General features: G+C 39.8%; 1 protein-coding gene across 2 annotated transcripts in view; it reads right to left on the bottom strand.

Moving 5' to 3' along the window:
- Agbl1 (AGBL carboxypeptidase 1) overlaps positions 1-12,715 on the bottom strand; it is a 788,584-nt gene that overhangs the window by 352,869 nt on the left and 423,000 nt on the right. For both annotated transcript variants that reach the window (XM_076936072.1, XM_076936077.1), the window contains exon 19: positions 9,483-9,612. In XM_076936072.1, coding sequence (XP_076792187.1) covers positions 9,483-9,612 — 130 coding nt within the window. The remainder of the gene's footprint in view (positions 1-9,482; positions 9,613-12,715) is intronic.

Here is a 12,715-nt window from a genome sequence, read left to right as displayed (position 1 = left end):
GTGACAGGAGCTCCTTAAATGCTGGATTCAGATAGAGATAAAAGCTGTTATTTTTTCCTTCCTGATCCTTACAGACTCTGAAAGCTGAGGTAAATGACAAATTACAGACCTATTCACCTGTGGGAATGAACACTGCTAAGCCCTAGGATTCCAGTGGCCTCCGAGGATTCGGGAGGAAAGAAATGGAGACATTGTTCTGCTTGCTGCACAAATGACATCCCTAAAAATAAATGACTGTTAATTATAAGAAACATGTGCTTCTTCAAATTGCAGGGGGCAATTACAAGGCAAATTATCAACTTATTTCAGTTGAGGAAAGCTTTTTCTTTTCTACTTGAAGATTTGATACATTTGTTTTCTTCCAGTAAAATTATTTGCCAGAATAGTAGTCTCTATGCCCAGTTTGGAGACCACAATACCCATAGATCAATGAACAACCTTATCTCACTCGTCAATGTATTTGACCCCCCCAAAAAATGCTTGCCTGCTATGTGGCAGGAAAAAAATTAAAATTTTTAATATAACTCAGTGTTGCCTTCCACAGTAACAATAATAAATAGTTAATTTATCCAACATATATGAGGAGTCAGCTGGCTTGTTAAGAAATTATACAAAATGGATGTTATAGAACATTTAATTGTATAGTCATGTGCTAAAAATTTGTAAATGTTGTTATGAAGTTATAACAATAATCATCTCATGATGATTATAACAGTGAGTATCCTATGATGACATAGGCGTCATTATCTCCATTTTAAATAAGAACACTGAATTTCAAACACATAACTTTCTCAAGTTTCAATTATTGAGAATGTGAGTGAATATTTGAATCCAAATTTGCCTTAATACACAAACACCATTTCTTCCTTTCTATGTTGATCCATCCAGAAGCTGTTTAGTGGGGATGATTCCAAAAGCTAACAAACATGGTAGCCAGAGGGAAAAGCTAAGGTAAAGATAAAGTTAACTCCGAAAATCAAACTAACACCATATTTCCTACTTTCAGAGAGGAATGTTTTATATGTCATTCATGAGTGTCACCTCAGCAGGAGTGCATTATGGTGGTCCTGCAAGACACAGGGGCATGCTACAACATCAGGTGAGTCTTACCAAGTAAATGGAGAATGGGGAAGAATGTGTGATGCCTTTGAGGAACTGCAATAATTCAGAATAAACAGAATGTGAATAAAGACTGAATTTTAGAAAGCTAGAGACATGGGCAGTAGTCTGGTTATTAGTGAATTTATGTGCCATTCTATGGTATCAGGATGGTTTCCTGGAGGTGGTGAAGGATGTTCTAAAGTATTTGAGTGAGGAGGAAAACCAGGACCACATAGAAAGGTTGAGAGCTTAAGACTGGATCCCAGAACGGAGACCAAACAAAAATCATAGCAAGGACATAGCTGAAGTCAACAGAGAAGAGTATCTGGAGAAAGAAAGTTTGGGTTTTGTCTGAGCTTAATTGCAAGGTTAATTTAATTCATGAAAATGTGAGCTCTGTCATTCCTTGTGCAGCAAAGAATTTGGTCAGGCTCCCATTGCTATGCTCTGCACACTTCTTCCCATCCTTCTTCCTCTCTTGCTCCAAGTCTGGTTTCTCTGCAAGCTAATTGGGCCTCCATCTTCATGAGGTTAGCCCTGTTCAAATACTTCCTTTAGCGTTTCTCCAGCTCCCGAGGCTCACCTAGGTCTGATTGTGTTTACTGCTCTGCTTTGCCAGCTTTGAGCTGCTGTGTTTTCCGATCTTGACATCTGGGTCTCATTGCTACTTCTCTGCAGTGAGACCTCTGCATTATTTATACAATTGCCAGAGGAAAATGAAAGCAAGGCTGGATCTGGGAAAAGGCAAGTTCTGGAGAATGTGATGGAATCCCCAAAGAGCACCACTTCCAATTAAACCAACCAAGGCTCTCAAAGCCCTAGAGATTCCACTTGTACACAATATTGGGCAGGCAGCATTCAGCCCATATTTCTGAGAATAGTAAATATCTCCATAAGGGAAGTGATAATTAGTGACATATGCAATTACCTTCCAAGAGTCCATTTTACAAACTGCATATCCCAGATACAGTCCTCAATACTATAGAGTCTTCTCCAAGTATCTACAAAGCATCTGTTTTCAGGAGCCCTCACAGACACCAAAAATTCATAAATAATTGAATACCTTATGCAAACAGTATTATGTTTGCATATAAGTTATATAAAGCTTCCATATATTTTACATGATCTTTATACTGCCTAAAATACCTAACATATCATAGGTGCTATGTATTTATAACAACATGTATATTGCTATTCACTTTTTAGGTAATAATGGCAGGAAAACAAAATTTGCAATGTTCAGCATAGCTATTTTTTCCTAAATATTTTAATTTACACTTGCTAAAATCTTTGGATGCACAATTCATGGATAACAATGTTTAACTGCACTTTCTCCATAGGTGACATGTTATCTAACTTGTACATGACATCTAATGATGGATGAGATTAGCCACAGGCAACATGAAAGTTTTTTCTTTTCAGTTACATTGAAAAATCTCATATGAAACCCAAAATATACAGTTGAATATTTGGCTTTCTTTTGTATTGAATGCCTACCACTAACTCAATAATTTTAATGCTTTATATCTATTAGAATGTCTGGCATGGGCCAATTACCATGCTAAGAACTTATACTCATCCATATTTAGTATAAATGTCTCCCAAGGAAGAAGCTGCCATTTCACTTCTGCCAATGTTACAGGAGGTTAAACATCTTGCCCTTGAATGCCCAAAGAAAGAGAGCGATGTTGCATCTCATACTCTGATCACTTTGGCTCTGAAAGTTTTCTGCAATCAAACATTTAAAAACTGTGGCTCCACCAGTGAAAAAGAATAATACAATGATTGTTAATTGGCAAACAAAATGTATTTCCAAGGTCTTGCATTAGCTGTTTCTTACTCGATGTCACTGGTTGGCTGTCCCTGAGTGGTAAGTTTGACACCAAGGCAGAGTTCTGCAAGGATCCCTGGGCAGGTGCTTCGGGGCTGAAATAATTCCCTTCCTCCATTTATACATGTAGAAGGGAGTGAATCAGTAGCTCCTGTGCCACCTTTAAACTCAGTCCTTACAACTTCTGAGTAAGGTCTTGCTACACTATTTATTTATATCATGTACTTTCCAGGGAAGCTATGTTAGCAAACTCTCTTTGTCTATGGAAAGGCAAGGCCCAGACTAGTCTTTTTGACCTACAACAGGTTTCCAAGTTGTCTGGGTAAGCTTTTAGCACAGGGAAGTATGAATGCTTGTCCATAATGTGGTTACCCTTTTAGTAAGGAAAGTTTACCCTCGTCTTGCCTCATCCTCTCGTGAATTGGAGGTGATCTTGACCCCAGAGGCTGACTGTACTTTGGTCCATGCAAGTCTTACTTTAAGAGCGAGAACCCGTCAACTATTACTGTCACCTTTATCCACTCGCAAGATAAACTGTCTTTGGACAATCTTGTGGGAAGCTGAAGAAAATAAAGATGCTCCACCCCTACCCCCTGACACACTTAAACCATTTACCCAACTTCATCTGAAGCCTCTTTTGCCCCCTTCCAGAGAAAAACACCAAGCAAAACCCATTCACCTGTCCCATTTCCTCCCAGTTTTTGCCACTTTTCTCCCCTGCCCCAATCCCCTGCTGTTTCTACCAGCTCACAACAAAAGTGCTCATAACATCTGAAAGGAAACTTTGATTCAGAAACTTTTTCCTACTTTCCCCTCATCCCAGCTCAAACAAAAACACAAAGTGTGCAGATCTGTTTGGGAAATCTAGCTGGCCCCACCTGTGGCATATGTAGGACCATAATTGCCCCTCTACTCCATGGTCCTTAAAAAGTACATGAAAGGCACCAACAGGAGCAACATGAAAAGTAGCCTCGGGTTTTCAATGTACTCAATGTAATCAATCTAAGAAACTTTGGCAATTCATTTATATGTAAGTTATCTGTGTCAGGAAAATACACATCTAAACACAGCTTTTCAATAGATACCTTTATTCTGCTAGCAAGGAATCATTCTTAATAAAAAAGAAACAAAATTGAAATGACTCTTTTTCTCCCATACCTTCATGGACATTATTTTCTCCTCTACCAGTTATAGCAGCAATGGCCTGAGGTAGTTTGTCCCCCATCATATATTCAAATGCAAGGAGTTATAAATTTAGTTCATTAACAAGCAATGGATATAAGTAAAGAAACACCAGTTTTTCGTGCCATTTCTGAGGTATACAGTGCCAACAATTAAACAGTACTAAGTGTCCTGAGCTCTGTCTGCGTAACTGGGTCTTAGGGGCCTGTGATCTTGTCCTCCTTCTTTTTCTGTGCCTTTTTATTAAACAAATATGATGGGGGATTTGAAATAACCAGGAAAATCAGTCAAATGGAGAAAACTAATATTCTATTGGGCTCTGAGAAAGAACACACACACACACACACACACACACACACACACACAGTCTTCTGGCAGAAGGCAGCCCAGCTTGTGTGAGTTGTAAATGGAAATCAATGAGCTCTGCAAAGAGCCCTGAAATCCCTTTATCAACATGCACTCACATAGCAAGAGCCATGAGGATGGGAGAGAATCGATACCTCTCCTAATCCTAAAGCCCCACCAAGGGCCAGGCTGACTGCAACATGGCAAATCATGAGAGACAGTTTGTCTGTTTTCCCATGACCTGGTAGTCTAAAAGCTTTCTTCCACTGGTGATGCTGTGCTGGACTATCCCCTGAATCAAGGGTCTCCTGGCTCACGTGTGGATCTTCACAAGCAGGAAGCAAGTCAATGCCTCCTACCAGATGATTCTTGAACTTGCCTCTGCTTCATTGGGTTTCCCTGCTAGCATGCTTTCATGCTTTAGCTTTCTCGCTTTCTGTCTCTGTCTCTCTCTCTGTCTCGCTGTGGCTCTCTCTCTCTCTCTCTCTCCTCTGTTGTGAAGAACAGCATCTTCACTATCTTCTTTAGGCTTTGACAAAGCTGTATTTCTCTACTTGACTTGCACCCTTTTTGGCGGGCCAGCCCTATTTTAATGCACCCCAATTTTCTCTAGTTGCATTTTAAAGTTCTGTATTTTTGTTTTGTATATTTTTAGACTTTCTGTATTTAAGCAGATATTTTACATTATTAGAAAGTATGACTACTGGATATCTAACTCTGCAAGTTTGGTATAACTGTTCGTCTAATCATGATATAGAATACTTTCACTACCTAGGAGTTCTCTCCTAAACCCAACGTTTCAGTCTCCTTCCCCAGAGTTATCACTGCTTTAATGTTAACCTTCCCTTATTATTGAAATGCAAACATTCATTATGTCTCCCTTCACGTTCACTCTCTTTCAGTTAACATAATGTTTTGAACTTGATTTATATTATTGAATATATCAGTAGTTAATTAGATTTTCTTTTGATCACTGTCCTGGTTAGTTTTTATTGTCAACCATAGACAATGCAGAGTCATGTAGGAAGAGGGAACTTCAATGAGAGAACTGCCTAGATGACATTACCCTGAGTTCAACATCTGAACAAGAATAGCCTTTCTGGGTTCAATAAAATGGGAAAGAGCTAAAAGAAGGTCCAGAAGACTCCAGGAGTCTCTCCCCCACCGACCAGTTTATCCCTCAAACTCAGCTGAAGTATCAATACCTAGTCCTTCCATATTCCTGTTCAATTCTTCATCTGTATCCCAGTCATCCCAGACAACCTCACACACACACACCTCTGCCACCATTTTTATTGCTTTGTATCACATTGCTTCTTTTGAGAGCTACTTCCCTCCTACCTAAAAATGATCTTAAAGCAACTGGCAATCTTTATTCTGCTAAATAGGCATAGTAAGAAACCACACCCTGAGTCCTTATCTTTATGCCCCTTGATAAATGCATCAGTTAACCCCTTTTTTAAGTGATGTGTTGAATAATTCAGAGATCTTCGACCATCCAATGTGCAGAAAATAAGAGTGTGGAACATTAAGTTCTAAATGGGGCATTATATGATGTCCTCGCCTCTCAAGGCTGAGGGATTACTGGGAAAAACATGGATGGGGGGAAATGTCCTTGTGGTCTCATCCTATCTAAGGACCTATTGGCAACCGAAGGCTACTAGTTAATGAAGAACCAATTGTCTTTAGGAACACAGGACCTGAGATGTATGCCCCAGTAGATGGTCTCACACCTATGCACAGAAAGTCATCAATAAATGGATTCTGTGGGTACTAAATTATTTTTAAAGCACATGACATTGGAAGGGAAGAGTGGTGGGTGGTATAAAAGAAGATGGAATGGGGCTGAGTTCTTCAAAATGCACTATATGTATTATGAATATTAAAATATGTTCATAAACTAAAAATGAAGTAAAATATGTATATAGGCTTTGCATCCCTACCTACTTCAATCTTTACAACTGCAGAGTATAAATTAATGTACAAAAGAAAGAAGCTACCCAGATTCCTGAGAAGATGAACAGATGCAGGAAATGAAGAAGAGAGGTGCATTGCCTGTGTTCTTTGGCAATTCTCAGAAGAATCAGGTCAATGACTTCCATTTCATTGGTCTTGCAACTAGTATCAATTAACCCAAGTCAAATGCCTGAGTAGCATCTGTGACAGGTGCATCTTCCCAGCCATCACAGAGTGTTTGGTCCAGCGCTTCCATAAACATTTTCATAAGACCCAAAAATTGGGCAGAGCCAACATTACTCTCCAGCCACAGAACTTAAAAATCAATGTGGACAGAAAGGGACTCTTTTTTGTCAGGACAGGACCAGCAAGAGTGAGTGGCAGTGCTGCAGCTGCTGGCGGGTGGTGGGTTAAATATAGCCCAGTAGGTACCTAAAAGGTGGCATCCTGGCTGTTAAAGAGCTCGGTAACACTGGGAATAGCATTTAGTACTCAGCTGTTTCTCACCCACCTCTCAGATGGTCCCAGCAGGAAACACGTCTGCGGCTGTCATGTTTATAGCTAATTAATGTTTATTTATACTTTTAAACAAGCCTTTCACCTGTCACTCTTTAAAATAAATGCTCCGCTCTTCAATTAGAGATTGTCAGAGCAGAAAGAAATCCTGTTTTGTTGAGGACTTAACATGTGTGTGTGTGTGTGTGTTTAAATGTGTATCAGATACAGGGTTCTTCCCTTCCAAATCACTCTCTTCTCCTGGAGGCTAAAGCTTCCCGCATTGAGAAACAGCCTTTCTCCAGCTTTCAACTGTGAGACTGGAGCCTTGCTCTGTAGAGCTTGATGAACAGAGTCAACAGCAGAGATTACACTGCCTCCTTGAGATGCAGGTGTCCTTGGAAGCAGGGATGACTACAGTACATTATTAAACATTTGAACCAGGATTCAATTTATATTCTTGGGGGCAGGGTCACATGCTGTTGTTCTATGGGCTAAAGAGAAGTTGACTCGGCCAATCAAGGCAGTACAGTTTTGCAGCTTTTAAACAAAAGTCTGTCTATTTATGGGCTTTGGGAGACAAACCTTTAAATCCTTGGAATATTATGGTGGACAACAGTATCTTTCATTAACTGGGGATTTGTAGAGTATCAGGCAGTCAATGTTAGTGGTGTGAGTTTAGGTGCAATCCTTGACCCAGGAGGTATGAGTTTGTCTTCTGGAGGAGGATGGGCATGGAATAAAGGATGTAATTCATGGCTATATGGCTCACCAACCTCCAATTCTTCTCTGAACCTCCTGATGGGTATCCTGTGATATTTCAATACACATATATGCAATGTGGGGTGAGCAGCGTATCTATCTATACCTTCATCATTACATTGTTTCTGGAGCCTCTGAAACTCTAACCTATGAAAGTTCTTGTGAATTTGCAGTCAGCCTACTGTGTCGAGGAACACTAGAGCTAAATATTCTGTACTGAAATTAACATTTTAAGTATCGACAAGTAGGTAGGGACTTGGAGTATATGTCTTTCCATGACCACATATTTTTTTTTAATTTTTAAAGGTATAGGAATGTTGTGTGCCCTCATTTGAATATTATTTATCATATGCATATATTGAATCCCATACTAGACTACATAGACAAATATAATTAAAATAACAAAATTTAGGGAAAAAACCACATTCTTACACCAAGTTCCGGTGAACTTAGCTGATTGGTAGTAACACTGTTGCCAAAGATTTGGGCTCTATTCCAAAAAGACATCATAATTTTCCTTTTTACAGATGTTAATTTTAATGTTTTTGGTTTTTTTTTTTTTGTTGTTGTTGTTTTTTTTACCACAGTATACTACAAATACAAGGAAACAGCTATTTTGAGTCCCCTGAATCCTGAAGAATCTTTGAACCTGGAGGTGGGTAACCTGAACACACTCAAAGAGTAAATCACAAAGGGAGGCTGTACCTAAGCATCACAAACACAGAACTGAATCTCTACTGCATACATTTGAATGGCCTTAGGGAAAGCACTTTATGTGGTCATCTCTTGAAATTGGAGTGAAAACCTCATAGGTCTTTCCAGGATTCAATAAACATGCCATTCTTTTAATCACAGAGTAGAAGCTTTAGAAAGTAGGTTCTGGTGGAACTGCTCATTCTGACATTCCTTCATTTTTAGTACATGTGGACATTTGTCCTCACACTTCTGCAGATGGATCTGGTCACAGTTCGTAGAAAACACATGAGCATTCCCATAGGCCACTCTGTTGCCATTTTTTTTTCTTATCTGGAACTAAGGCATCTGGTTTCAGGTTGTCTGGCATCAGTTGCATAGTACTTGGGACTAGAGAGAAAATTCTACATATGAAACAACCTAGAACAGTGCTAGAATTGTCCTAAAAATATATGAAAATATTTTTTCTAGTTTAATAATGTAAGAATAAAACTAGAAAATTTTCCAGTTTTTACCAGTAAGCATTAAACCATTGTTCTGAACCTATTGTGAAATGAATTGGGTCTTCATAAAATGTATGTTGCAACTCTAATTCCTGGAGCCTAGGAATATGGTCTTGTATGGGATGTGCATCTTAATAAGTGGAAGAATGCTAAGATTAAACTGAATAACTGTCCTAACCCAATGATGAGTGCCTTTAGAAGAGGAGAGTGCAGACCACCAGACACCAAGCCCAGATAGTCCTGTGAAGATGTAAGTGATGGATCAAATGGGCCACCATAAGCCAATGACAACTGAGTACTGTGGGTAGCCACAACACTGCAAGAAATGGGGGCGGGGGGGAGATGATATTTCTAAAGCCACCAGCATCAGAAGAGCTTGCCAAGTCTTTCATTTTAGACTGCCAGCCTCTAGAAATGTGATATGAGGAGTTCTGTTACTTTAAGCCACCCAGCCTGTGGTCGTTTGACATAACAACTATAATAATAAACCTGTCATTAAAGTTTCCCACATGTTTGTCCCCTTTGTCTATTTTTCTTGCCTTGACAGCTGATGAGCTGTCTCCTGGAGAGTAAAAGGAACTTCATTGTAGTATGAAAAGAAGGAAGTGACTCACCACAGGCCCGCGGCCAGTACTGCTTAGGTAGTGAAGGAGACCTTTGGCATGGTAGATGGTTGGTTGGAGATGAGCTTGGGGAAAGAGCCACTGTCTGTTGAGATCCTCGCCTCTTAGTGAGCATCTGTGACTGCAAGAAGGAACAATAAAAAAAAACACATTTAGACAAAAAATAGCTTCATAAAATAAAACCCAAGCTGACAAACAATTAAACTAATGAATCCAACTTCTGACTTCTGCCATCAGCTCCAGATGTCCAGGAAGCTGCAGATCTGTACTGGAAGAGTGTGGAGTGACCTAGTTATCTGCAGCTGTGGGAATTGGAAACTGTATTTGACTTAATACAGGGTTAATAGTGTTTTAAAACAAAATTTGGGAAACATGGTTTCCAACTGTATGTACCCATTTAAAAAAAAAAAAAAACAAAGAAAAAAAAAAAGAAAGTCAATCTACAATCCTCCAGGTCCTTTAGTTCTACAAATAACTAATTTGAGCTCAAGATAGCACACACAGTATAGTGAAATACAATATTTCTAGATGGCCCAATAACATTATAAAACTCAATATTATTATTACACTTCAGTGAAAAAACAGTGACCCAAGATATTTAATTAAAGATTTACACCTAGGACTCTTTGCCTCTAGCCCACACATTCCTCTTGGAAAATCCTTGAAAACTACCAGAACCGAGCTCAAGATTATATGTTCCCTGGGGATACTCATAGTCAAAGCCAACATGTTAGTTTCAAAGATTAGTCAACCCCTTAACAAGAAGCAAAGCTTCTAGGGAGAGTTATTCTATGAGCCCAAGACAACTGAAAAGTTTATCAGAAGCAATCCATCCATAGGATATGTTCCCAGGTATGATGGCTACAGTGGCTATGATGGCATTTATATGGTAAGCCAGCAAGATGCCACAGATTGAAGGGACCAACACAACAACCCCATCACCAGAACAACCACCATTAGGTTCCCTCCCACTAATACCCTTCCAATCTCCCACGCAATGAAATTGCTTAGTTTCTTCTGAACAGTGTACCTGATATGTGGTTGACCAATCTTCCCATATTCACCCATTCTCACCTATTTAACTTTCAGCAGGCCAGCCCTGCCCCCAAAACTTCATGAATTCCCAAGCTTAGAAATTCTTGTCCTATTTGTTGTTGTAAGAATCCTTATAGAACCATTTTGGAGAAATTTGCACTAATATCATTTTTATTTATTTTATCCTCCTTAATAGACTGGAAGAAATGGGGGCTTGCTCCATTAGGGGCAAGAATACTCATTGGTACCATTAAAATTCTAAAAAGAACTGTATCAGCCAACAACATAAGACTGTATAATGACACTTGTCAGAGTTCCAACTTTGAAGGAGGATGCAATTTCACAAGACTTCATCCCTAGATGAAGGGCTATTGTTAATCATTGAGTAAGGAGAAAGGGAGAATCAGTTAATCAGTTCTCTCCAGGGACAAAGCCCCTGATGATTCAACCAATCCCAAGTGGTCAGTCCTAAACTCTAGTTCATATGCACAACAACACTAAATGGACTCAGTAGGGTGTATGTATATGTGGAGATGTGTGTGTGTGTGTGTGTGTGTGTGTGTGTGTGTAACAGAGACAATAGAAAGGTCTATGAATTTGAAAGGGTTTATGGGGAAAAAGGGGGTGAATAGTGAACTCTTGTATAAAATTCTCAAAAAATTACCATAATTGGTATTAAGTGAACAATAGAGAACGAATTCTTGCCCTGACATTTAATTATAGAAGCAAACACACTTTCCCTCTTAAAACCACTGGCCTATTTGCAATTAATCTTAGAGAAGAAATGGTTCAAGCTCCTTTTTACAATATTTAAGTCTCCATGTTCTGAAACTATCTTTTAGCATTAGCTTCCAGTTGCTTATAAGCTCACTCTTAGAAATCACTAGAAATTGAAAATATTCAATAATTTATTTATCCTAATTTTGTCATAAATTATTTTACTTGATGGGCTAGGGATGTAGCTAACATGGTAACAGTGTTTGTTTAACAATGCAAGAAACCCTAGGTTCAGTTCTCAGCACAACATAAGCCAGGTGTGACAGTGCATGCCTGTAATTTCAATCCTCAATGAGGAGAGGCACGAAGGTCAGAAGTTCAAGGTTATCAATAGCTACATAGTGACAGATTATAGCCAGAAAAAAAATATGTATGTATGTGTGTGTGTGTGTGTGTGTGTGAGAGAGAGAGAGAGAGAGAGAGAGAGAGAGAGAGAGAGAGAGAGAGAGAGAGATATAATGCCAATAGCAGTGGGAAGGTAAAGCATGACAGAATTGGTCTGTGGCATATTTGCTTCACTTCTTTTTTTTTTTCACTTTTTATTGATTATTTTATTTATTTACATTTAAAATATTATCCCCCTTCCCAGTTTCCCCTCCACAAGCCTCCTATCCCCTCCTCCCTCCCCCGACTCTTTGAAGATGTCCCCCCATTTGCCCACCCACTCCTGTCTCAGCGGCCTAGCGTTTCCCTATCCTGGGTCATCAAACCTCCACAGGACTAAGGGGCTCCCCTCTCAGTGATGTCAGGTAAGGCCATTCTCTGTTACACATCCATCTGGAGCCATGGGTACTCCCTGTGTACTCTTTGGTTGGTGGTTTAGTCCCTGTGAGCTTTTGGGGATCTGGTTGGTTGATATTGTTTTTCTTCCTATGAGGTTGCAAACCCCTTCAACTCCTATAGTCCTTTCCTTAACTTCCCCATTGGGGTCCCTATGTTCAGTCCAATGTTTGGCTGTGTACATCCACATAAGTATTGGTCCAGCTCTGGCAGAGCCCCTCAGGGGACAGCTATACCGGGCTCCTGTCAGTAAGCACTTCTTGGCATCAGCAATAGTATCTAAGCTTGGTGTCAGCAGATGGGATAGATCCCTAGGTGGGGTAGTCTCTGGATGGCCTTTTCTTCAGTTTCTGCTCCATTCTTTGTTGCTGCATTTCCTTTTGACAGGAGGAATCCTAGATTAATATTAATCTGGAGATAGGTGGGTGACCCCATCCCTCAACTGGAGGCCATACCTATCCACTGGATATGGTCTCTACAGGTTCTTTTTCCTCTTTGTTGGGTATTTCGGCTAAAGTCTTTCCTGTTGGGTTCTTGGGAACCCTTGGGTCCCTGGCATCTGGGACTTTCTGGTGGTTATCCCCAGTTCCCCCTCCCCCACTGCTACACACCTACTTTCAAGTTCCTGACCC

This window comes from Arvicanthis niloticus, chromosome 1 (genome assembly GCF_011762505.2).
Source record: "Arvicanthis niloticus isolate mArvNil1 chromosome 1, mArvNil1.pat.X, whole genome shotgun sequence".
In the NCBI taxonomy this organism is placed as follows: Eukaryota; Metazoa; Chordata; class Mammalia; order Rodentia; family Muridae; genus Arvicanthis; species Arvicanthis niloticus.
The sequence above is the reverse complement of the archived record's forward strand: the minus strand, read 5'-3'. Positions and strand labels throughout refer to the sequence as shown.